This window comes from Pelobates fuscus, chromosome 2 (assembly GCF_036172605.1).
Source record: "Pelobates fuscus isolate aPelFus1 chromosome 2, aPelFus1.pri, whole genome shotgun sequence".
In the NCBI taxonomy this organism is placed as follows: Eukaryota; Metazoa; Chordata; class Amphibia; order Anura; family Pelobatidae; genus Pelobates; species Pelobates fuscus.
The window spans coordinates 352,149,566-352,177,182 of record NC_086318.1 but is presented as its reverse complement, the minus strand read 5'-3'; the positions used below and the strand labels follow the sequence as shown (position 1 = coordinate 352,177,182).

Below are 27,617 nucleotides of genomic sequence, written 5' to 3'. Positions count from 1 at the left end.
ACCTTGCAGGGTTAAGTACTCCCTTAGTGGCTGCCTACTAGACAGCCACTAGAGGGCACTTCCGGATGATAGCCCAGATTATCTGTGCTATAGCGTCGCTGGACGTCTTCACACTGTGTGAGGACCTCCAGCGTCGCTAAAATCCCCATAGGAAACCATTGAAAAGCATTTTCAATGCTTTCCTATGGAGAGGTCTAATGCGCATGCGTGGCATTGCCGCACATGCGCATTAGGTCTCCCCAGCCGGCGGACGGGATCAGTCTCCCCCGCCGGCTGACGTAATGAAGGGGAGGAGCGGCGGCGGAGGAAGAAGCAGCGACATGGGACATTTCGCTGCCTCTGGTAAGTGACTGAAGGCAGCCTTCAGCAACCGGGGATGGGAGGTGGGAGGGAGAGGGGACCTGCTGTGCCAGGAAAACTGATTATTTTCCTGGCACTGGAGAGTCCCTTTAACACACAGATACACACACACACACACACACACACACAGAAAGATACACACAGTGACACTCAGATACACACACTGACACACAGATACACACTGGCACACACACACAGGCACACACTGGCACATACACACATACTAGCATATACACACACTCAGATACACACACTGACACTCAGATACACACAGTGATCCACAGATACACACAGTGACACACACACACACTGACAAACACATGCACAGTGGCAAATACACACATACACTGAAAGATACACACACTGACACTCACATACACACACACTGGCGCATACACTCAGATACACACTGACACAGGTACACACAGTGACACATACACACAGATACACAGTGACAAAAACCCTGACACACAGATACACACACTCAGATACTCAGCTTTTTACATTAATACACACACTCAGATACACACTGATTGCACACAGATACACACACTGCCAGATACACACACATGTAATTTTTTATATTTGCAGTCAACCTCCTGTAAGCATACCTGTTGTCTGCAGGAGGGTGACTTGCTGGCTGAGGCTGGTGCGTGTGTGGGGCATTTTCTATATGAAGCTGGTAGGAAATGATCGTCTGTCACTTCCTTTCATCATCCCATACTATGGGGACCCGGTCACACAATTAATCGGTTGCGGCGCTGACAGAGTCCCTCCCTCTGCAGCAATGCCCATCGGGTGGCCCTTAGGGCCGCCGAATGGGCAAATCGCCGCGGAACCCCAATTTTGTTCTCACGGAACACCAATTAGGAAACTGATCTAGACAATATCCTTCTATTATCCCAGTCGGTCCCTCTACTTCATACTCATCTCGGTTGGACCACAACCTTACTGCAGAATTTGGGCTTCATTATAAACTGGGAAAAGCCCATACTCATTCCCACTCAACAGAGTTTCTAGGTCTTATTGTGGACTCATCTCTGAAGACTCAGATGTCGAGACTGAAGAACATGAAAAAAGAGATACGACACATTCTTCCCACTGCACAATTTTCCTTTAAGCACCTGGCCCGTGTGATCGGGCTCCTGGCTGCCTCCATACAAGTCATTTTTCAGGGCCCTCTTCACTACAGAGCCCTACAACATCTACAAGCATCGTACTTCGGGGGCGGCGCTTCATACGAGGATATCATGATACTAGATGCGGAGGCGATGGAAGAAATCCATTGGTGGCTCCTACACATGGAGGAGTAGAATGGCAGGGCCATTTTCATCTCGAATCCAGACGTTGTCATAGAATGCGACGCAAGTTCTTACGGCTGGGGTGAATGCTTTGGAGATGTCTCCACAGGCGGAAGATGGTCGGAACTGGAGTCCTAGCAGGATCCTTTGCGGTTCGCAGCCTGTCTCCAGCTCTATCCTAGTGTTCTATCATATTGAAGATGGACAACATCCTGGCTTTCCTTATATCAATCATCTAGGAAGCACAAAGTCCAATGTTCTGGCAAATTTGGCCCAAGATTTTTGGCAATTTTTTGTTCAGCACAATATCACCGTCAGTGCAGAATACATCCCAGGACTATCCAACATTACGTAAGATTGGTATTCCCTCCATCTTCGAGATTCCAGCGACTGGCAACTAGATCCCCAAATTTTTCACTGCATTTGGGATGTTTGAGGTCCTTTGCAAATAGACTTGTTCGCGTCTCGGTTGAATGCCCAGCTTCAGAATTTTTTCAGTTGTAGTCCGGATCCTGCTGCATTGGCTACGAATGCATTTTCCCAGGATTAATGAGGTGAGTATTATCCCACCCACATGCCCTTAGGCGGCTATGTTGTATGTCAAGGTAAGTTACTCACCTTTAAGTCTAGTACAGTTTAATCTAGAGTACAGTTAGATGGTTCTCATTGTATTAGAAATTTCCAGAGTCATTGTCATTGATAAGCCAGACAATTGTGTTTCTATTATATTGACGTTCCATAATTACATGGTATTACCATATTTTTCTTGTTTCTTTTAGACTGACCTTGCTTGCAAGACCCTTCTGGATCCTATTCTCTGTTCCGGCCCTGTTGGTCTCTTGCTTTTTTGGTTGTTTTCCGGCTTCTAGTGTTACATTCTCCTTTTGCTTCACATGAAAGGGGAAGTGTTTACCTATGTACTGCCTGCTATAGGATAAGGATGTCGCTGATTGGCTGTTCGTGTTACTAGGCGGATATTGTGATTATGATGTTTATGCCTGTTTTTTCTATTGATTTTCTTTTGTTATTTCTTGCTGCTGAGGGAATTAAAGAAAAAGTGCAGCATAAAACTGGTCTCTGTGTCATTAATAAAATCATGACTTTACATCATGTTAATAGTAAAATCTGGGAATTGATTCTAGGAACAAAAATATAATTTTGCCTCCTAATAAATAAACGGTAAGACCACACCTTGAATATGTTGTGAAATTTTAAGCACCTATTCTACAGAAGGATATAATGGCACTAGAAAAAGTGCAGAGGCAGGCTACAAAAATATTAAAAGGAATGGAACATTTTAGTAATGAAGAAAGGTTAACAAACTTAAATCTGCTTAGTTTAGAAAAAGGGAGTTTCAGAGGGGATATGATAGATTTTTACAAATCTATTCATAAATAGGACTATACATAGGACACAAGGTCATGCATTTAGACTGAAAGAAGGGAGATTTAGTCTAAGGCAAATGAAAGGGTTTTTTTTTACAGTGAGAACAAAAGGATGTGGAATTCTCTGCCTGAAGAGTTGGTTTTATCAGACTCTATACAGATGTATAGACAGCAAATGAATGAATACTTGAAAAAAATTATATTCACTGATATAATGTTTTGATATGTGGGGTAACAGCTTCTTTATCCAAGGAGAGATCCAAGGATTTTTTTTTCCTAGTTTGTTTATGAACTGGAAAGCGCTTCAAACTGGGATTTTTGGCTTTGTTTGGATCATCAACAAAACAGATGTAAGAAAGGCTGAACTTGATGGAGGCATGTCTCTTTTTTTTCAAGTTGTGTAATTATGTAAAAAAAAAAAAATATATATATATATATATATATATATATATATATATTAGGCAGTGTTTTCAACGTTTTAGTATTATATTTTTAACCCCTTAAGGATACAACTTCTGGTATAAAAGGGATTCATGACGGAATATTCCAGTCATGTGTCCTTAAGGGGTTAAAGTGACCACATTCACTAGTTCTTCACATGTCAGCGTAATAATAACGTAACGTATTTAATCCCTGCTACAGAGCTTTCACACTAGAAAATCTGAGACTCATCATTCTGACATAAACAAATAAAATCAGGTGGCAAATAAACTAAACGATGATGTTGATAAATATCCTTAAAGGGACACTATAGTCACCAGAACATCTACAGCTTAATGTAGTTGTTCTGGTGAGTATAGTCGGGCCCAGCAGGTTTTATGATGTAAACACTGCTTTTTCTTGCAGTCGGGGTGCAAGGTTTTTGACTATTTTATTTATATATTTTTGTCACACCTACGGTATGTGAGGGAAAAAAAATGCATTTTTGCTTTTATACTAACATTTCAGCATGGGTGAATATTGCAAGTAAAAGGACACTGTAAACTGTCTAACACTTTTAATTTCCTAAATATTTCTTACGAAGTATTAAAAATAAAGAATTTTGAATTTACATATTTTAATTTACATATTTTTTTTCAGTTTGTCTGTCTGTAAAGCAATCTGGACACAAGACTGCTGTGTTATGATATCCTTATATGTTAGCTATATACTTTTTGCTTCAAATAAATGTTAAACTAATATTTTTCCAATTAAAAAAATGCTAGGTAGTAAAGGGGTTAAAGGACAGAAAATACTTTTTTCTAATGCCATTATAAATTATAAGATCACTATATTGGGTGTGAATAAAGTAATAATTTCACAGCCTAGCTATTTTTTACACAACTTGTGTAACTTGAGTGAAAAATACTTTAAAATAGATTTATTAGCCCTGATTGTGGATATGCAGAATCCAGAAATGCTACACAAAAATATATACATATATTTGTAGAAATTAAAAATATTAGGTTATTTAAGAATATTATTTTGTAACCATTAATGTAACCATTTTATCACCAACTTCTTCCAAAATTGCAGTTTTTTTTCACTTTGCCATTCTATAGCCAATTTCTGCTAAATGTATCAGTAAATATTTTTAATACAAATCCCTTATATCATGTATTATAATGGTGAATATCAAAGATCTATTATTATTATTATTATTATTATTGCCATTTATATAGCGCCAACAGATTCCGTAGCGCTTTACAATATTACCTATGTGTCCTACTTCTCCAAAAAACAACAATTTATGGATTTTTGCTATTCCCAAGTACAGCATTGCGCCACATGTACATTGAATTTCAAAATTAATATATTAATATATTCAGTATGGAAAGTGAGAGGAGTAAATTTACTCAACTTAAGGAAAAATTGGTTTCAACCAAAAATTGATGAGAAAGCTAATCATTGAGATCCCAACAGGGCAATATTATTGGGGCCTGGACCTTAATGAAACCTAATGCAGACTAATATATTTAAATCACCAAAGGGGCTATAGAGCTCCAGTTGCTGTATTCTGCACTAGCTGAAGCTTCTTAATGGGGTCATGGAACATTTCTGCATAAAGGACATTCCCATAGCTTGAGAAAAAGTCATGGGCCTAGGATTCTAGGTCCGGGGTTGCTAAAAACAGGTGCAACGCTTTGGGTTCTAAATAAATAAAGACCTGATTTGACAGCGGCTGCAGAGTGCCCACATAGGTAATGAAGAATATGACCAAATATGATATGTCCATCAGAAATGATAAGACATCAACACATTAATTAATTGCTTAGGATCTGTCAAAAAAAAGAATTAAAAAAAAAAAAACACAGGAAAATGCAATTTAACCAAATTACAAGCTAAATTGTAAGCTCTGCAAAACTCTAAAGTCTTTTCCCAACTGTCTGTGTTTAACAGTAACTGTTAGATCTGTATTTCCCTCTTCCTTCTACAATGTTTTATATATCATTGATATATAAAATTGTTAACTAAATGTTTAAATAAAAGATGATTAAGAGTTGCAGCTAGTCACACATAGTTTTTCTATTATTTTCAATATTTTACATTTTCTGCCTACCCATCTTACAGTTCTGTGACACTTGCAGATGCTTTGAAATAAATTATTAGTAATAACAGCAATCTGTTTGATATGCCCATACCATTTACATTTAATTTGGAAACAAAAGTATGTAAGATGTCATATTGTATAATCATTGAATCCTGCTCTGTCTTTCATGAGTGTTTACTGAAAAAGTCTTAGCGTATCAAAGGAATTCAGCATTTTTTTTTTAAACCATCTCAGCATTCTTGGGGTTAATCCTTCTCATAATTGCTTGGTACGACATTGTAACAACCTCTAGAACTGCTGAATACATCAATACACAATCTCCTTGCTTCCGTATGTGGTTGTGTTTGAGAAAAGGGAAAGCTTTGGGGGGCTCTAACAAAGCGATTTTATTTCTATTTCTGTTTTTAAGTTTCCTAAAAGTTGAAAGAAAAAATTGCTTAAACAGCAATGCATATAACTAATGCAAGACAATATACCAATTTCATGCATTTATAATTTAAAAATAGATTGTTTTATTATACTGTAGATTTAATTGTGTGACCATCTCCAGGGCAACATACATTAATTTATTTATTCTTCATTGAAAACCATTTCATATTTTATATTTTTTATGCTTTATGTTAAAAAAAGCTGCTATAATTAAAATGCTAAAATAAATAAAACAAGTTTATTTTTCTCTATTCCAGTATTCATTCTGTTTCCGATGGGTTCTAACTGTAGATTTTACTTTAAAGCATGCATTGTTCCACATACCCCATTAAAGGAACACTGTAGGGTCAGGAACACAAACATGTATTCCTGACCCTTTAATGTTAAAACCACCATTTAGGTGGCTTGCCCCGCCCCCACCTCCCCCTCGTAAGATAATAAAACATACTTATTTCCAAAGAAGCGAGGGTCCGCTGGCGCTAGACCTGCCCCCGCCACCCTGATCCGCCTCCTTGCTGACATCTTCAGAATTTATGAATTTTAGCCAATCCAGTGCCTTTTCCTAGAGAAATTGGCGAGGAGGCGGAGTGGGCGGGGCCAAAAGCCAAATTGGCCAGTCAGCTCCTCCTCATAGAGATGTATTGAATCCATGCATCTCTATGAGGAGAGTTTAGCATCTCCATGCACTGTGCAGCACTGCCCCAGGAAGCACCTTCAGTGGCCATCTGAGGAGTGGTAACTGGAGGTGTCCCTAGTGGTCAAGGTAAACACTACTGAAAATGCCTGAAGGGAAAGATTCTACTCGGCAGAACAACTGCATCAAGCTGTAGCTGTAGTGTTTAACTTTGAATTAGTGTTAAAGATACATTTGTGGGATAAAAGCCGGAATCAAAAATCAAAATCACATGAAGAGACACAATTATATTTGAATCAACCAGGTGCAAACTATACAAACACTTCCTCAAGTGTTAAAATATCTGGATATATATAAAATATAGAATGCACACTATAACCACTTCAATACTTAAGTACAATATACCTTTATTAATTAACCAGTTTATGCTATGAAATTAGATTGTTGAAACCATTGTACTACAAAAAAAATTAAAAAACATTATTTATTATGCCATACCTATGTTTCTAAATGTTATTACTATGCCTGCTGCTGCTATTGTGGCATTGTGGGCATTTATGTTCTTCCTGGTGTTATTTGGGTATAGATAGTATTTTCCCATTGATTGTCTTGGCACCTCTTACTAATATATGCAAATCATCTCGGCTATTAACTAATTATAGCACTAAATATCACAAGTATTCCAGAGGTCACTGGGACGTAGACAGCAGCATATGAATATTAAATAGCAAGCAACAATATTCCAAGAGATTACTAGGGAGTAGAAAGAAGACAATGAGTATTAAATGTCAGCAATATTCCATGGGATTACTAGGAAGTAGACAGCAGCCAATGAATATTAAATATCAACAGTATTCCATGGGATTGTTAGGAAGTAGACAGCAGCCAATGAATATTAAATATTAACAGTATTCCATGGGATTGTTAGGAAGTAGACAGCAGCCAATGAATATTAAATATCAACAGTATTCCATGGGATTGTTAGGAAGTAGACAGCAGAAAATGAATATTAAATAACAACAGTACTACATGAGATTAGTAGAAAGTAGACAGCAGCCAATGAATATTAAATATCAACAGTATTCCAAGAGATCACTAGGTAGTAGACAGCAGCCAATGAATATTAAATATCAACAGTATTCCATGAGATTGTTAGGAAGTAGACAGCAGCCAATGAATATTAAATATCAACAGTATTCCATGGGATTGTTAGGAAGTAGACAGCAGCCAATGAATATTAAATATCAACAGTATTCCATGGGATTGTTAGGAAGTAGACAGCAGAAAATGAGTATTAAATAACAACAGTACTACATGGGATTAGTAGAAAGTAGACAGCAGCCAATGAATATTAAATATCAACAGTATTCCAAGAGATCACTATGAAGAAGAAAGCAGCCAATAAGTATTAAATATCAATGGTATTCCAAGAGATTACTAGGTAGTAGACAGCAGCCAATGAGTATTAAATATCAACTAAATTCCAAGAAAGTATTGTGAAGTAAACAGCAAAGAATGTTAAATATCACCAGTGCTCCATGATGTTACAAGGAACTATAGAGCATCCAGTAAGCATTACATTACCAACATTCCAAGTGATTACTAGGAAGCAGAAAGGAGCCAATGAATGTTACATACTTCAAGTATTTCAAGAGATTTCTGGTAAGTAAGCAGCATCCAGTGAGTGTTAAAGGGACACTATTGGCATGCAGACCACTTCATCTCACTAAAGTCTGGGTGTAGAATCCTAGTCTCTTTAACCCCTTAAGGACACAACTTCTGGAATAAAAGGGAATCATGATGGATATTTCCATCATGTGTCCTTAAGGGGTTAATTCTGCAATTGAAAATATAGCAGTTTTAGAGAAACTACAGAGTTTATATTGCAGGGTTAAGACAGCCTCTAGTGGCGGTCTCCCAGAAAGCCACTAGTTTCATGGAAAACCACAAGTTTGACTCAGTGAAATGACGCTGTACATCCACATACTGTGCATGAGGACATCCAGCGTCTTACAAAACCCTATAGGAAAGCAGTGCTTTAATGCATGTGGGATGGCTTAATGCATGTGTGAAGCTCGGCACTCATCTGCATTAGGTTCCTAGATTGTGATGAGGTCAGAGAAGGCGGAGAGTGATCAGGTAAGTGTTTAAAGGATTTTTGAATGCTTTCATGACTGGGTGGGACCAGGAAAGGGCAGCAGTAACAAGGGAACACTGTAGTGTTAGGATTACAGTTTTGTATTCCTAGCACTTTAGTGTGCCTTTTTTGTTTTTTTTAAATATCTTTTTTTTTTTGTAATGGAAAATAACAAGCATGTAACAATGAGACTCGCAGGTCTCTGTGGTAGTAGCATAACAATACGATAACCATAATCAGTACTGACCACATGCCTATCAAGGCCAGAGCCTGTGTATGTACTGTGTCCACCTTTCCCCTAGAAGTATGGTCTCTACTCGTGATATGTGTGGTCTGGTTCATGCCCTCTACCTCCACTCTCCTGCTTTCTCGGTAGGGGGCGCTTATAGGGTTAAGGAATGAGGGAGCTAACGGCATCCGTCGTGTAGAATCTATCATTGGATTGATCTGGGATGGATTGAGGTCAGGGAGGAGAGAGAAGGGAGTGTGGGAATGGGATGGAGGGGAAGGGAAAGGAGTGGGGAGTGAGGGGATGGAGGGGAAGGGAAAGGAGTGGGGGAAATAAAAGCAAATTAAAAAAAGGGGGGGAGAAAGATGGGGAGATGCTGTGCCCTGTGTCCCGTCTCTTGTGTGCCAAGGCTCCCCTCCTCCCAGGGGAGCAAACCCTTTATTTGGTGCTTATCTCTATATTTCATCTGGTTCCTCGATTTGTTGGTTGTTAAATTCGGGGTAAGTGCCATGATTAGCCATGGTGTTAAGATGTCCCTATAAGCCTCCGTCCTGTCCTGTCATGTGCGGTGAACCATAAGTCCTCTAAAGCCCTTAATGCCACCAATGTCACTTTGGTTCACAAGGATGGAGGAACTATGTCCCTTTTCCAATGCAGGGGTATGAGATGTTTGGTTTAGGCGGAAAGTTTGAATTCACCGGACTAAACCAATCAACTCTATGGAACTAATTACGAGGATGCACAGAGTGTCAAGCCTCAGACTTTAGATGATGATGATTTCTCGGGCTCTGTACATCCAATAGCCCCGTTTTTGCAGGGATCCTAGACGGGACCCGGGGCTATCCAGGTGATGTGTGTTTTATGTGTGTACCCCATTCCCTTCCCGGGGCGCAGAGCCCCTAAGTGTTCCCCCATTTATGTAATGTGTTTTACTGTTTGTAATAGGTTTTAATGTATTCAACTGTGTCCTGTTGGTATCTCCCAGAGCGGGAGATGGTCATCTGTAACTCATTCCCCTTCTCCTGCCCGGGACAAAGGAAATTGTACTGAGGAAAACCCTTGGGGAGTCCATGTTTTAAAAGCTGTGTGTACCACATAAAGGATTCGCAGTATTGTAACCTCCAGAGTTGTGTTTTGTCCAGTTACTGAGGGGTTAATGGATACCTGCTTGTTGTAAGGGTTCCTGAATGGCTGAAGGAAGGCTTTAGCAAGGGTTACCGGTCGGGTTACCACAGATTTTATATATTTTTTTTTTTTGTCAAGAATGAACTAAACTCTGTTACATTTTTTGTTCAATATATTAGAGTATTTCCATGCATTGCACATACCACAGTGGAAAAAATGTTTTGTTTTTGTGACCAGTTGGATAAAATATTATTAGGGACTTCCTTATCTAAAATCTTTTAGTTAAAAAAAAATCATTTGTTTTGCCCCCCTAAAAACAAATTTAGTTTTTTCACCAAGAAACTTTTATTTCATCTTCCTGTTTCAAGATTTACCAATTCTCTTTTATGAGTTTTTTTTCATAATACCCGCATTACTTGAATAGTTAAAAATAAATGGAATTTGATCTTTTATTTTTTCAGTATTACTTTTCTTGTATTCTAAAAGGGGGGATCTATCCAAAAGTGCAATTTCTTTGATATGTTGCTCAAGGATTTCACTGTCCCACCCCTTTTGTATAAATTGCTCTTTTAACCCCTTAAGGACACATGACGTGTCAGACACGTCATGTGTCCTTAAGGGGTTAAAGTGCATGATTGTGTAAAGAAATCCTGTTGGTTTGAGCAGTTCCTCCGCATTCTTAAGAACTGCACCTTAGGAATATTAGAAAGCTAGGGCTGATAATGGCAGCTTTTTATTTCAATGTAGCTGTTTACATCTACTTGTTTAAAAAAAAAGGCCCGTTCAGGAGATGAATGCCTCCCTGGTAGGGGAGCATTCGTAAATTATTTACTTTGCGGTTTCAGAATGTTCTAATAAGCGTTCTAAATGGGAAATCATTGTGGTCCCCGTTCGGGAGACGAATGGGTTCCGTTCGTATGAGCTCTACTAAACAGGGAACAGGCAAAATACATGAAATACATACAGATACATGAAAAAACACAGAGGGAACACACAATACAATGGGAAAAAACACAGAGGGAACACACAAATAAGCAGTGGGTATGGTACTTAGTGGCGGTGGCCCGCCACAAAATCAAATCACTTATCACTTGTCACTCTAGTACTACTAAAATGTGCATGCGGCTAATCCACATATATGCAAAATGTCAAGACCTATTAGAAATATAAAAAGGGGGTTCATTAACCACAGTGTGTGAAAACACTTTTTAGAAAAACATGGATCAGACCCAAAAATGAGAGGAGGTGACTTAGCAAAAAAATTGAGTCCCCAGGAGGCAAAATGGATTTTTGAAATATGAACTCTAACCCCATGGGTCTCAATGTAGATTTTGAAATTAACTGTGTTTTATAAAAATGATTGGTTTTAAAAGCGTTTTAATACTTGTTATATTTTTTTAATACTTGCTACATTCCATTTTTTATAAAATTTTGTTTATTATGTTTTATCCCCCTCTTTATGATAGACCTACCTTCCCTAAATGTATGGGTTTTTAAAATATATAATTTTATATATATTTATATTATATATGTTTATGCCTCTTGTCACCACTAGTGTATATATTCTATTGAGTTTTCCTATTTTTTTAAACAAAAAAACCTAAGTGTATGAAAGAGATTTCACTAATTGCCTGTTTTTATTCTTACTATTTTTTATTGCATCGCAAATTGTTTGTTCAAGATGAACTATGGGCTTCGATGCCCTTTATGAAAATGGAGCAAGAGATCCATAACCACCATTATCAGCCCGATCATGTCATACGTCAAGTGCTAGAAGAACGTCAGAGGAAGTGACGAATTGTTAGTACCAAAAAAAAGACAAGTACGCGACGACAGACAATGCCGGAAGTGCGTCACATAAGGTGACGTATCGGCGTATACGCCGAAAATGGTGATAAAACCAAACTGACATATTGGAGTGGGATAAGGACAATGTTCGAGACCAGATATGCCGCCATATTGGGGATGGCGGTGCATATCCGGCCTGGACCTTATTTGGAAGGGTCTGCTAATTCCGTATTACACACGTGTAAATGTTTTTTAAATTACTTGTATGATATATAAAGCCATACATGTTCATTCCAAAGGATATCTGCACCTGAGGAAGACCTGTCACAGGTTGAAACACGTTAATTGCGTTGCTTAATTTGTTTTTTTAAGTAATTGTTAATAAATACCTACCTTTTAAAATGTTCCCCTTGGACTCTGGAGTTCCTGTTTAAGGGTAGCACCGAGATCCTGAGAAGTGTGATCACTGGAAATTCCATCTAATATCTCCTTGATGAGATGAAATGCGCTACAAGTCCCAAGCCAACTTTTAATAGGCTCTGAAAAGTGTGTGTTTGCTGATTATCGTCAAATATTCATACATGTTGTATACAGATTACACTATGTGTATCAAATCACCTTGTTTATTTTTAATTATAGGTAGGAAATGCCATGGGGCAAGGTGTCAGGATCCTGGCAGATGAGTTCAAATGAAGTAAGGTCTCTGAATATGTTGGGTTGTTGTGGGATCTTGGTAACATAGTCCCTTAACTGGGCGTACCTGAATCGTATCAGGAAGGTGGCATTAGGGCAGTTTGTAAGTTTGTCTAGTGGTTTTAATATGTCAGTTAATCCTCTCCTGCTCTCGCCTGGGGCAAAGTCTGGATTGTGTGTCAGAGGCAAAAGGGGGAAGGGAAGGAGGGAAGACCTAGTTTTGGTGCCAGGGCATACCAAACCGGCATTGTGGTCCTAACAAAGGGTTGGGAGAGGGATAGTTGTTGGCCCACATTGGGATTTAACCACAGGAGTGCTGATAATGGTCTACCCACTTGGTGCGTCTCTATGTCTTTCCAGAGTTTGCGTAATCCTGCCTTTACTCACTCCACTACTCAGACTAAGTGGCTTGCCTGGTAATATTGCCTGGTAATATAACATAAGGCCGGGGACGGCCAGCCCACCTCTAGTCTTTGTTGCTAGCATTTATCATGACAGCTGATATACATATAATTATTATTATTATGAAGACAACATATTCTGCGGTGCTTTACAATTTCACAAAGGATGTAAAACAGCACATTATAGACCTACCAGAAATCATAACAGGAAAAATAGGTTAATATCTTACACTTAGTATTTTATTTTATAAGCTTATATTTAATAATATACGCTTTTTTTTTAATAATACTATTTACTTTATGTTGTGTACTTTTATTTGCTCTGCCATGTACACGTCAGTAAAATTGCTATGTATAATTGCATTTTGTATCATATTCCTCCGTTTTTAAGTAGAGAAATCAAGTTTCAAAAATAAACCGTGGAATATGTTATCATTTTGAGATAGGTGACAGATAGATAAATAGAATGAATGAATAAATGAATGAATACAGGTATATACATTCATTATACCCCATGAATTAGTCAGTTGTTCAGCGACATAGAATATATTGGTGTTTTAGAAATACTGATAATGCTTAAAGTGCTTTAAATGCAGTATGATGGCAGTAAATATATATTTTTTAAAAAGCTATGCATACTTTAAATGCAATATGATGGCTGTAAATGTTAAAAAAAAACAAAAAAAAAACAAGCAAGATTCATCACTAAGCCAAGGTTTGACCAGAAAATAAAACATTTTAAGGCCAAAATAGCTACACTGGAAATAATTTTCAAAGTCTGAAAATGTTCCTGCTTGGTATTTCGTAATATAATTTAAAATTCTATTTCTGAAAATTCTCAGTTTAGTGAATAACCCACCCTGTTTCTTTCCATCTTTCACATTCTTACAATAGAATGAACAGCTCCTTTATTTAACCTACTTTACGGTTATTTCATACACAGCCTATTATTTACAATCATTTCTATACTGAAAATGTTCAATTGTGAACATATGTATTGACTTTTGGCAAGCACTAGCTTACAATAAGGTAATAAGGGAGATAAAAGGATAGAAGGAGTAAGGAACAGTTGTAGAGCAGTCATTAAATAAGCTAATCGAATCTTCTTGGTTTCTGCTCCACTTTTAGAACTTTTCTCTACAATTGTTCATTAGGATTTTGCAGTAAAACAGAATTTTCTGACATTGGGGATAAAGTAAGATCACAGACCTCTTTACAAAATAATCCATAACATAGACACTGGCATTTAACATGGCTCCTTGGATTTTACAACTGTCTGACTGTTTGTCTGACTGTCTGTCTGTCTGTCTGTCTATCTACAGCTAGACATGTGATGGAATTGTCTCCTTCTCTATGGAAATCATGCAGTGAAACAACTATTGAACACAAAAAGGGAGATGTAGTGCCTGTGAGCTTACCTCATTCTGTATGTCACAAGAATAACTCATAATAATTCCCAAGGGAATGTGTTCTACTAGAGGGACTGTATCCGGAAATAAAGGTAATACAGATATTTTTTTGTGAACATATTTATGCTATTTTTCATACTGATAGCCGTCCTGGGCTATAATACACAGCTAAGAATCACATTCCCTTCTGCTCCTATTGGCTTAAACCAGGGAATTGAAATGAATTAATGAATTGGCTTTTTGCACTGTCCTCCCATAGACGCATTAAAAGTGATATTGTGAACTTGTGTCTTCATGGGATGACACACCATATGGATTGCCTCCTTTACTCCCACAGTGTTTATTTTGGACAGCAATCTGCATTGAAGGAATACACAGGAGCACAATGAAATAGGAGGTGTGGGGATACTGGGGAATTATAATGATATGGTTGGCATGGTTGCTTTCTGTTACACTGACAATGTGATACAAAGAATCATAAAATAAAGGGTGGAACATGTATAAAAAGAGTAGATAGATAGATGGATAGATAGATGGCTAGATAAAATAAATTTGTATTTATAATGTAATTGTATCACACACTGTAGAGACGGTAATAAATGTACACAATATCAGTGGAGGTGTTTATGGATGTACTTGCCCTCTAAACCCTCTTGCCCTGTCCCCCTTCCCCCCATGGATGCCCTGTGCCCACCTTTCAGGATGAGGTTGTCTATGTCCTTGTCGATGCCCATTGTGTAGCACTTTCTCCACAGTCCGGAGTAGGTGGAGAAGATTGGGCGCCCGCAGTCTGACTCCAGCACCCCAAGTCCCAGTAAGGACCTCCAGTTCTCCAGTAAATCCTCGGGCTCCCTCACCCCTCCGGCCGGCGCCGGGGACAGGAGCCCCATCTTGCGGGTCTTGGAAGAGTCCCCCCGGAAGGGCAGCTGGTAGAGCGGCATGAGCCTGTTCTTCTGGTCATTGGGGTCCGAGTTCCCCTGGCTCTCGCAGATCTCCTTGTGCCGGCGGGTGTCCGTCTCGTACCAGTGGTCGGTGAAGATGGCCGTGACCAGCAGGATCAGCGAGCAGAGGCTGAGAGACAGGCTGACAGTGGTAACCAAGCCCCGGGTGTCCATGGCTCCCTGTGCAGCATCACAGCCAGGCGGCGGCGGCGGTGGCACGGGCTGGCAGGGAGCTGCTCTCATTCAGGCAGAGCACTCCCTCCTCTCACACCAAACGCTAAGCCACCCCTTCTGTGATCTGCAGGCACCGCAGCCAGCTCTCTGCTTCCTTCCCATCTCCTAGGATGTCATCAGACCCACTGGGAGGTCGCACCGTGCTGGCCTGCTTGGCACCACTCAGCCACACTCACAGCCAGCTATCCTTCTCAGCCCCTCTCTTTCTATCTCCCTCCTTTTTCTCCTAACCTCATCTCCTCACTCCTCCTTGCCCCACCTTTTTTCTTTCTCTGTCTTTCCCTCTCTCCTCTCTGACATTCCTTTTCTCTCTTTCTCTGTCTCCCTGTCTCCTCTCTCACACTCTTTTTCTCTCCCCCTCTGTCTAATTCTCTCCCTTGACTTCTTTTTTTCCCCTTTCTATTTTCTTTAGAATTCTCCACATCCTATAGTCACATGTTCAGAATGAGCAGCAGTCAATGCAGTGTGTCTATAAAGCCCCTTTTGTGTTAATAAAAGCTATGGATAGTTGGGTATTTATGTACCTGCTAAGTGAATGAATAATGTAGTGATCAATCATTATAATGATCTTCTCCCCACTGTGTGTGCCCTTGTCAGGCCTTGTGTTGCTTGCTACAAGGTCACCTAGACACATATTACAAAGTAGAAAGATCCATACATGCATCACATGAACACATATAGCACAGCTGAATCATATTTCAATGTCTATTAACAATTTGAACAAACAGTATATCCAGGGTTCTCCTAAAACTTTAGGAATTTCATATTTGAGTCTAAAACTTTTTTTTCTGTGACAATAGAGTGGTAACAAACATAAAAGAAGAAAATAGTTCACCCTGTGGCACTCTAAAAGTTCTTCCATTATACTAAGTGTCTGGAAGTACAAGATGGAGCACTTGGAAATGGCATAGGTTTTAAGCACTTCCTTCATTTTGTTCTTCAGGTAATAGAGATAGTCTAGGGCTTTCCAGGTTTTTTTTTTTTACAATGGCACTTTCAATTTAGAAATACCTCTAGCAAAAATTATTAGAACTATGCCACTGCTCCCGGAGTTTATGGTCTTACAGCTTTCAGATTTTGTTATGGCAATGTACGGCTATTAAAGACAGTATGCCCACCATATGTCACATTGCTAGTACATGATTTTCTGATACTCATGTCACCGATAGACCCAAATTCTCTCAGATCAAAGGAGCAAATGTTAAACTTTTTGGGTAACCAGTAGTACAAGTGATATTACACCCAATGGCCTTAACACATACAAACAGCAAATCATGTGGTTTTATCTCAGAGTCATAATCATAGGCATGCATAGCACGTTTTATTAGGGTGTACACCCGGGGATTCTTTTCCTATGTTATTCTTAATCTCATATAAGGTGAATATTTTTTTTTTTAAATATTTGAAGAAACGTTCCTTTCCCAGTAATACCTTAAATAAGGGGTTGAAGTTGGGGTGCCCCAAGACACCCGGCCTTATTTCTCCTCTCTCTCCACAGAATAAGGGACGTTTAGCTGGGCTAAACTCATCCAATGCACATTCTTTTTAGGGTTATTCACTTAACGCCAGGAGCTGTGCCACCATTGGCTGCCTGGTTCCAACACACTGTGCATGCTGGAGACACATGCCAGATTTGCACCAAATTCACATGAGCCACATAAAACTCTTGTTCCTGTCTGGCTAATAATACCCCAATGACACTGCCTCAAGCGGACTTACACCCTAGTAGTTAATCTCCCTATTTACAGCTTTTCATAGTAAAACACTGCACATGCAGATTACTTGCATTACAACCACTTTAAATTACTGAAGTGGAGCCATCGGCAATATTTTCTTCACACTGTCATGGGTTGTGTTGTGTCTGTGTTGGAATCTGAATCCCTGTTGTGTGTCACTGGTCGTTCCTTTACTTAGCATAACCTGTGTAGTGATTGGTGGGGATGAGATGGGGAGTAAATTGAGTGATATGAAGAGACCTGTAGAGAAAGGAGAATGAGAAGGGACTGAAAGAGGGTAGTAAAGGCAGGACAAAATAACATAATTAGATTGTTTGCGTGCAAGTCTGACATGATCCTCAGCAGTTAGTCAAAAATAATTTGTTCCTCCATGCTGAATGTGCTGGACAGCACTGTGCTAATCTGTAGCAGCAAAAACTCAGAAATGTAAAACACCATAATATAAACAGTGTGCCTTTTTACATGGAGAAAATACATCACCATTTTTTTAGATTAAAATGTTAACACTATAGAGATTTTTGTCACAAACACCATTACTCCAAGAAGCCCAATTGCTTGGTTCTGAGTGAGTGAAAGGGTTGAAAATCATTATTTGTCTTCACTAGACTGAAAAATATTGTTAAACGTTACCTCTTAACAATGTATTATTTTATAAGTCTCTTTGGGACATGATTGTTTTATCAGACAATGGCAGCACTTAAACATTTATTATGAACAAAAATAGTCACAGTGCATACATGTAAAAAAAAATATTAATTCTTTCTTACTTGCAAGGTACCAGTTTTTCTGTCCCAGTAGAGATGTTGCTTAGGAAAATGAAAATCCACTATAAATATAAGTTGGCTCTTAAAATGGAAAGGGCTGTAATTCCAATATGTTTAGGCAACTAACATATTCCCCAAACCTGGTTTAAAATGTACAGTGTAATATATTTAGGTACAGGTCCTTCTGATCTCCTTGCAACCAGTTTAGATTTTATTGGTGAATCCAGATAATTAATTTGAGTCATGACATATATGTCATTCGTAATGCCAAAAATAAAATAGCCTTCATTGAAATTAATTTTAACTGTGCTGATATCTGTCAATTTCTCTCTCTGACAGGTCATCCAACAAGGTGAAGGTAAACATAAGGTAAATATAAAAATGACTGAACCTCAGATCATGGGGTATAGTCTTCAATTTCTCTAAACTAGTTGGTTATAAACAGAAAAATAAAACATGATTTAATTGCTATAACAGTTGGGGTACTTTTTTTATTTATTTTTTGACAACACCACAATTTAACCCATTGCTTTCCAGACACAGTTCACCTCATAAGTCTGAGGTAAAGGCAGACCAAATTAACCCTTACCACTCTGCATTTAATCAGAACGCCTCTAATGGCTAACCATTCCATGCAAACACTACACACTTCACATTAGTTAATCATATTTTAATAATTAAACAATGAATACACACCACGTTAATTGACAATATTTTTTTTTACAAGAAACAATAATTCATGCCCACTGGACATGCCACTTTTGAAACATTGCTGTCAGAAAGATTTAAGTTTTCAGGCTTGTATCATTTTGATGTTTTATGCTCCTGGTCTCAAACACCATTAAAGGGATACTCTGATCACCAAAACAATTTAGCTTATTAAAGTGGTTTTGGTGTATAGATCATGCCCCTGCAGTGTCACTGCTCATATCTCTTCCATTTAAAACTTAAACTAAATTTGGTTCCGTTCATGCAACCCTTGCCACACCTTCACCTCTAAAAAAAAAATAGACCATAACTTTTTCAGGGAGTGGTAAATCATCAACGCTGATTATATAATTTGTGGGAAATTGTGCAGATCAGGATAATATATAGGCTGTCCCAAAAGTCATGGCCATGGAGCTGTGACTAGGGCTGCATAAACAACGTGATTTAAGGCCTAAATGACAGCAAATTGAGCAGTAGGACTGCTGGTGTATAATTTATATAGCAAGCCCACTTCATCAGGCTAAATTTATTTTGATGCTTAAAGCAAGCATGGCCACTTGTAGGGGTCACTGTGTGTGTGGAGAGAGGCAAGGATAGGAAGTTACAGCATATCCCTGCCTCTCTCTACTACTCACTGATCCTTGGGGGAGCAGCTACACAGCACAGAGTCCAGACAGCAGCTCTACAGCTCAGGTAAGTGAGGGATGGGGGGAAAGGCTGCAGGGAGACATGGGGACACTGAGACACTAGGGGACACATGGGGATACAAACACTAGGGGACACTGGGAGACCTGGGGACACTGAGATACTTGGGGACACTGAGACACTAGGGGACACTGAGACACATGGGGACGCTGAGACACATGGGGACGCTGTGAGACATAGGGACATTGGGAGACAGACACTAGTGGCTCAGTGTCCCCAAATGTTTCAGTTTCCCCATGTCTCCCAGTGTCTGTGTCCCTAGTGTCTCAGTGTCCCCATTTCTCCCAGTTTCCCTAAATGCCTCAGTGTCCCCATGTCTCTCAGTGTCCCCCGGTATCTCAGTGTCCCCATGTCTCACTGTGTCCCCAGTATCCTAGTGACATGGGGACACACTGAGACATTGTGACACTGGGAGAAATGGGGACACTGGGAGACTAGGGGACTGGGCAAAATGGGGACACTGACACTGTGATACATAGGGACACTGAGACACTGGGAGACAGGGAGACACTGGGAGCAATTCATCTATACAGCAGAATCAAACTGTGAGTAGTCTGTTTGTGATTTTACAGAATTTTCTCTGATGTCCCTCCTTGTGATTTACATCATGTGATGTCATGCATAACTAATTAATTATACAAATGGCTGGTATTTTTTTTCCAAGAAAGGTGGAAACCCTAACTACTCTTCACATACTCTTGCTTAAAGGAACACTGTAGGGTCAGGGACACAATCATGTATTTCTGACCCTATTATGTTAAAACCACCACCCTGGCCCCTTCTTGCCTCCCTAAATATAGTAAAATAATACTTGTATTCAAGTCTGCAGCTGCTGGCTCTGCCTCTGAACTGACTGTCTGCTGACATCATCAGAAGTGGTGGTCTGAGCAAATTAGAATACTTCCCCATAGGATTGTCTGAGACTGTCAACTAGGCAGATTAGGGGCAGAGCCAGCACAAGTTCAATATAGCCCTGGCCAATCAGCATCTCCTCATAAAGACAAATTGAATCAATGCATCTCTATGAGGAAAGTTCAGTGTCTGCATTCAGAGGGTGGAGAAACTGAATGGCAGTGCTGCACACTAGGCAGTACTGCCCCAAGAAGCACCTCTAGCAGCCATCTAAGGAGTGGCCAGTGGAGGTATTTTCTCTGAAAAGACAGTGTTTACTGCAAAAAGCCTGAATGGAATGATTCTACTTACCAGAACAAATACAATAAGCTGTAGTTGTTCTGGTGACTATAGTGTCCCTTTAAGTTTGGAAGCTTAAGAGGGATGTATGGGAACAAAACTTGTGTGGACTGGCTGACAATAAAATTAGTTTAGATAATGCAGACGTTGGTCACTGTGGCATGTCCCATTTCTTCAACACTCACTACATCCACCTGTTCTGTCTCAGACTATATACCAGGAACTTCTGCCTGCTATTAAGAAGGTAAGGATTCAAGTGGACTAGCGAGTGCTAGGGGACAGTCCTTAGAAAGCATGGAGTGAGCGCATCATTAGACGCATTTATGTCAAGCTCAGGTTGCTGCCTGCATAGTATGCCCTTAGTTGGGCAGCCTACATGCCAGGCTGTCCTTCAAATTCTTTGGACAGACATGCCCCCTTTTTGGGCATGTTCTCCCCTTTTGGCAGTTCTGGTCACGTGATTCGCGTCAGTGGCCGACCCTTTTACCCCGCCCATTGACTTCCTGCTTCACTGGACACTGCTGTTAGGGGTATAGATTTACTTGAAAGATGAAAGCATAAATTAGATAAAGAGATTAGCATAGAGTATGTGTTTTCGTATAGCTGCATCCTTTGAGTTTCCCTCCAGCACCATCTCCATCATATACATGACGTTAGAGAGGCATGACTGTTTTAGTGTTTTTGGTCGATAAGATTCTGTAATTAGGCCTATCATAACGGTCAGCACCAGGCCCACTGGGCTCTTAATCTGGCCCTGCCTGCAGTGATCCAGCAGTTGGCATATGATGTCATCCCAACATCTGCATCACTTACAGAACTGCTTCAGTAAGCTAAAGTTGTTCGGGGCTGTCTCAGCACCAGAAGCATTGCTAAATTCTAAGTTCTATGATTTTATGATTTTATGAAAACGTGATAACATCTCCATCAAGGTTGCGTTCAAGAACATCTCAAGACCATCGCTTAATGCCATCCTATAACTCCTGCAGTCATATATCCCTCAAACCAAATTCTATCATTTTATTCCCCCATCTCCCTTAACCTACTTTTGTCTCTCTTCCCATCTCCTGTAGTCCTACTACTCCTTACTTGAACTGTGTGGCTACCAGGAGTGTTTGGAAACTGTGCATGCTGCTTTGATTAGTACAAAATTATAAGAGCACAACAAGAGATCCAGGACTAAAAATGCCCACTAAAGGTACCTGCAAAAGCCACCCCTCACAAAACCTGTGCTAAGAACCATACACAATATAGTTTAGGGGTTAGGGTGCTAGTAGACTATTCTTACTGTGCCTCAGTTTTCTTTCAAATCATTTTTAGCAATTTGAAAAAAGAAACAGGGCTCTATTGGCACCCAAAGTGGGCCTTTTGTTTTTCTTTCTATTCATCTGTAGTGGTTATAGTGAAGCAAGTGTTCCTTTAATGCCTGGTCTGCCTATGATTCAGATGTATAAAATGTGAAGTGAGCTTCGATCAGTTCAAAACCAAAAGTATCCAATTCAATCGATAATTTTCTGCCAGTACAGGCAGGGCCGCCACCAGAAATTTGGGGGCCCCTAACAAAGCACAAGGTCTGGTCATGGTTGTCACCCCCTGATGGCAGCCCTGAGTACAGGATCTGTGCATGATTCTACAAGCCACAATTTGCAGTAATGTTTTGATGCCTCAGCTTACAGATATATCATTCCAGAAATGGAAACAAATGAAAACAGTTACGATTAAACAAGTGCTGCTGACAGAAGTACAGTACCTGTCAGAACATAAAAAACCTCTTATCATAGGTTACAATAACTCAGCATAAGTATATGAATCACTTCCCTCCACAATGAAAGCCTCTAACTCCTTGCTCGCGTATGACAAATCTTACACTATGGATATTTCTCATGAAGGATGATTACACTTATAAAACTTTAACCCATGCAGTGCTTAGTTAAACATGTCTATCAGTTCAGACTCCATAGACCTGAGTGCGTAATAGGAGGAGTTGTAAAAGATAAACTCTGATTATATAATTTGTGGGAAATTGTACAGAGCAGGATAAGATATTGGCTGTCCCAAAAATTTGAAATTAGAATGATTTCTTTCTTCAGTTGTCTTACTGGCAAAAAAAAAGGTTAATGCTCATGAATAATATAGTGAAAATCACCGGTCAGAGCTAAACATGATGGTGGTTATACTGGTGACTGTGCTAGCCTTTTTTATGTTTTGCAATATGCTTCGCTTTGCAAAATATTAATGAGAGAGTGAACATTGTAAATTACCGTGTAACAACATCACACAGTGACTTATCTATTTATACTGTATCCATGTTCAGTCTAATGTTGCTATTTTGTACCTTAATACTTTATAGAGCAATTGTGTTTCGAGCTGTGAGATAATGTGTTGCGCTAACAAGGGCTGGCTTATATGTTCAAGCTCCTATGTGGAAGCATAGATTGGAAAAAAATTATGAGAGGGAAATTGTGACAAATAGCCTTGGGTCTGGTCATTTGCCATGAGCTCCTGGAGAAGCCTGCTAGCCAGCCTCCTGCCCCAGGATTATGGGTCATACAAAATACCCTGCAAACTACTCTGTTCGTGTGATTTAGGATCATGTTGTTCGGGAACCGAACAACCTCAAGAACCAGAGACCACCCGGGAGCTTGTTAAGCCCAATTGACACCTTTTAGTTCCACTGCAGCTTTCTAATTGTTCGTCTGGGTAGCCGCAATTTGTATGAACGACCACAAGGTGGTGGCCATCTTGTTCACATGAATACAAACAGCGGTGTTTGGTCATCAAGTTCATGGAACTAAAATCAGACACAAACTCACAAACACTGCTGGACTTCAATCATCGCCTCCGTTCAGTTCTATACGGCTTAGAAGGGCACTTCAGTGGAAGCGTTCCCACGAACAAGGTGAACAAGCTCCAGGGTAGAACTATGAATTCTGTTTGGTAGTTATTTGTTTTTAAACTACCGAACTTGGCCGACCATTAGTACTGATTTCATGGGCATAGAACCATGTGCAACTGTTTTGGGCTTAGAACCATGTGCACGGTCGGTCAAAATTGTGACTTCCATGGAAATCCCGAACCTCTGAACCGATTTGGGTGACTTTGGGATATGTTGGTCACCCAGATCGGGGCTATCAGGAGATGTAACTTTTGTGAGGGTTTTATGTGCTTTGGGGGTAATTCTGGAGTTTTATTATATTGCCGGTTTCTGTATTGAGAGATAATTCAATTATATGTTTGTGTGCACAGGTAATTATCTCTCAGGCACGTGGAAGGAGTATGTTAGATGCTTGCTTGTAACTAGTTTCCTCTCAGGTCCAGTGGGAAGGGATTATCCTGTTTTGTGTGGGAGTGTTATGGGTGTGTTTACTGTGTCCATGTATTGTATAAAAGCAGGCTATTGAGCCTGCATTAAACACATTCGTTTTGCCCTTCATCAAGTCTAGGCTGATGTTTGGGGACTTGGGAGCTATATCACTGCATCACCTGGGAGACTTACAGCAGATATATACTCTGCCGGAGTATAGGGGATCTGTTACAGCAATTACCAATTTAAGTACAATGCAAGATACAAGGGGCTTATTAGCTAAACTGTGATATTAATAACCGGACGATTTTCAGTATGTTTTTCATGAGCATAAATCTTGACTATGGGCTTCTCTATTAATATAGTACAGGGGTGCCCAAACGTAGATCCCCAGACAGTGGGGTACATACCAGGGTCGCCACCAGGGACCAGGCCGCCCCTGCGACCCGGTATGTACGCCCTGGGCCAGCCTCTTCTCCTGGGGGCCCCAGGAGCCGCCCACCTCCGGGCCCCCCGAGGCTGGCCCTGCTTACACCCGGCGGGCAGTCACAGTCACTACCTTTTGGAGTGCTGAGGGGATTCCCTGGGGTCCAGTGGTGCTGCTGGGCTCCTAGGCGGGCAGTCACAGTCAGGCTGGCGGGCGCGCAAGGGAGCACTCTCCCCTGAGTGCTTCCTCTTCAGCTCCCTCGCGCACCGCACTGATACCGGAGCCGGAAGATGACGTCATCTTCCGGTGCCGGTATCAATACGCGGTGCGCGAGGGAGCTGAAGAGGAAGCACTCAGGGGAGAGTGCTCCCTCGCGCGCCCGCCAGCCTGACTGTGACTGCCCGCCTAGGAGCCCAGCAGCACCACTGGACCCCAGGGAATCCCCTCAGCACTCCAAAAGGTAGGGAGGCTGGGGGGATTAAATTAAAAAAAAACATGTGTAAGTGTGTGTGAGTGTGTGTGAGTGTTAGTGTGTGTGTGAGTGTTAGTGTGTGTGAGTGTTAGTGTGTGTGTGAGTGTGTGTGTGTGTGAGTGTTAGTGTGTGTGAGTGTTAGTGTGTGTGAGAGTGAGTGTTAGTGTGTGTGAGTGTTAATGTGTGTTAGTGTGTGAGTGTTAGTGTGTGTGAGTGTTAGTGTGTGTGTGTTAGTGTGTGTGTGTGTGTTAGTGTGTGTGAGTGTTAGTGTGTGTGAGTGTTAGTGTGTGTGTGAGTGTTAGTGTGTGAGAGTGAGTGTTAGTGTGTGAGAGTGAGTGTTAGTGTGTGTGAGTGTTAATGTGTGTGAGTGTTAATGTGTGTGAGTGTTAGTGTGTGTGTGAGTGTCAGTGAGTGTGTTACTGTGTGTGTCTGTTACTGAGTGTCAGTGAGTGTGTTACTGTGTGTGTCTGTTACTGAGTGTGTTTGTGTGTGTTAGTGAGTCTGTTTGATGTCTGTTAGTGAGTGTCTGTTTGTCAGTGAGAGTGTATGTTTTGTAAGTGAGTGTGTATGTATGTCTGCCGCTGAGTGTGTCTCTGTCAGTAAATGTGTGTGTCTGTTAGCTAGTGTGTATGCATTTGTTTGTGAGAGTGTGTGTGTCTTCAGCACTTACTTTTCTCCAGCGCCAGACTCCCATGGCGCTGGGGATCCCTCCGCCTCTCAGCTCCGAATGCGCATGCACGGCAAGAGCCGCGCATGCATTCAAACCGCCCACAGGAAAGCATTACTCAATGCTTTCCTATGGACGTTCAGTGTCTTAAAATGGCGGAAGCGCCTCTAGCGGCTGTCAGTGAGACAGCCACTAGAGGCTGGATTAACCCTCAGTGAAACATAACAGTTTCTCTGAAACTGCTATGCTTTCAGCTGCAGGGTTAAAACTAGAGGGACCTGACACCCAGACCACTTCATAGAGCTGATGTGATCTGGGTGTCTGTAGTGGTCCTTTAAGTGTGTGTGTGCATCTGCATGCACTGGCGTACATACCGCGGTCGCAGCCCTGCAACCCCTGCGACCAGGTGCCCGCCGCCATGTGTTGCTTCCTCGGCCCGCGCAGAGTAAGCGCGAGGGGGGGGGGGCCACGGATCAATTTTCGCACCGGGGCCCCATGGGTCATGTGTACGCCACTGTCCCCAGATGTTTTACAACTACAGCTTCCATGATGCTTTGTCATTCTAAAGCAGGGGTCCTCAAACTCCGGCCCCCCAGATGTTGCTGAACTACAACTCCCATGATTCTCTGGCTATCTCTGTAACTCAAAGATTCATGGGAGTTGTAGTTCAGCAACATCTGGGGGCCGGAGTTGGAGGGCCCCTGTTCTAAAGACATTCTAAAGGCATGCAAAGCATCCTTAGAGTTGTGGTTCTACAACATCTGGAATCTACCTTTTGAGCACCCACGATATAGTATATAGGATGGGAAATAATTAATCTGGGATCTGCAAAAAAAAAATATATTTTTTAATCAATTAAATAAACGTTACATTTTAATATATCTGCACAATAATTTTGTGAATAAGGTGAAGATGTTTTGAGGGTTTAATCCCCATCTTTAGTGGTGCAGCAAATTCCATTCTATATGGCAGAAAAATGTTCTAACATTTTTGGATTGTGATTGAGAGGGCTGGGAGGGCAATTATTGGATTAGCTGATGATCTCAGCCAAGGGGGCAGAGCAGGGGTGGGGCCAACACCAAAGGACCCGTGCAGCACTATAATAAAAATGAGGGTTTTTTTAAGCATTTCAATGATAGCAAGGGAGGACTAGCAACCTAAATAGTGTTTTTAACATGATAGTGTCTGGAATACATGTTTGTATTTAAGTATTTTTTAAGTATTTCTAGAAACGAGAAGAAAAAACAAGTTGTGATAAAATCTGAAATCATAAAATAGCTTCAAATACATTGGCAAGTTGGAGATATTTTTCTAGCTTGTCTGACTAGATCTGGACTTTGCAATTCACTTTTCATATTTTATTGTTTGGAGAATAGTACCCTATGTTTATCTATCAACTAGCAACCAAGATTGAAACCATCTGGATGTATGATGTAGGCATTATCTATATTTACTGGATTAAACTAGAAGACCTTTATGGCATTTCTTGGATAACAAGCTTGTGAAAAAGCTGCAGGTGGCTCTCCTGTTTCTAGACTAGCCCCCCTCCACAGATTATTAATGCATTAGACATATGGATATCTTAAAGAAGCCTGTTAAAGGAATTTATCTCAATAATCTATTTTGTTTTTGCGCCATTAGGTGTACTATATTATGTAAATTTATTACATTTTAATTATGTTATATATTTCATCTTTTTTATTTAATGAGCTGCATTACTTTTTAATAAAACTAATTTTGTCTAGTCCGTGGCAGTGTTTCTACATTGCTTATGAAATGGTACCAATTATATGCCCATTACTGGATATACATCTCATTTTTAACTTCAGCCAGTGTCAACACTAACAGCTAATTAGAACTGCATCAGTCACGTAAGGTTGATGAGAACTACAAATTGGCCTAAGAAGTGAAGCAATGTTTTGAGTTAGCATTTGCTTTGCCACATCAAAAGCTTGATTGCAAGCAAAATGCCACAAACAATAAATGGCATATTATGTAAATATAAACCTGTATGAGACAGACGGTTGTGTTTAAACAAATATGTGAATAT

At 40.3% G+C, this 27,617-nt stretch overlaps 1 protein-coding gene across 1 annotated transcript in view; it reads right to left on the bottom strand.

The window, feature by feature from the left end:
* The window catches only part of TMEM178A (transmembrane protein 178A), a 111,186-nt gene extending 95,394 nt beyond the window's left edge, over nucleotides 1-15,792 (bottom strand). The window contains exon 1 of the mRNA XM_063443639.1: nucleotides 15,116-15,792. Within this exon, the coding sequence (XP_063299709.1) occupies nucleotides 15,116-15,605 (490 nt within the window). The 5' untranslated portion in view covers nucleotides 15,606-15,792. The remainder of the gene's footprint in view (nucleotides 1-15,115) is intronic.
* Nucleotides 15,793-27,617: the final 11,825 nt, after the last annotated feature.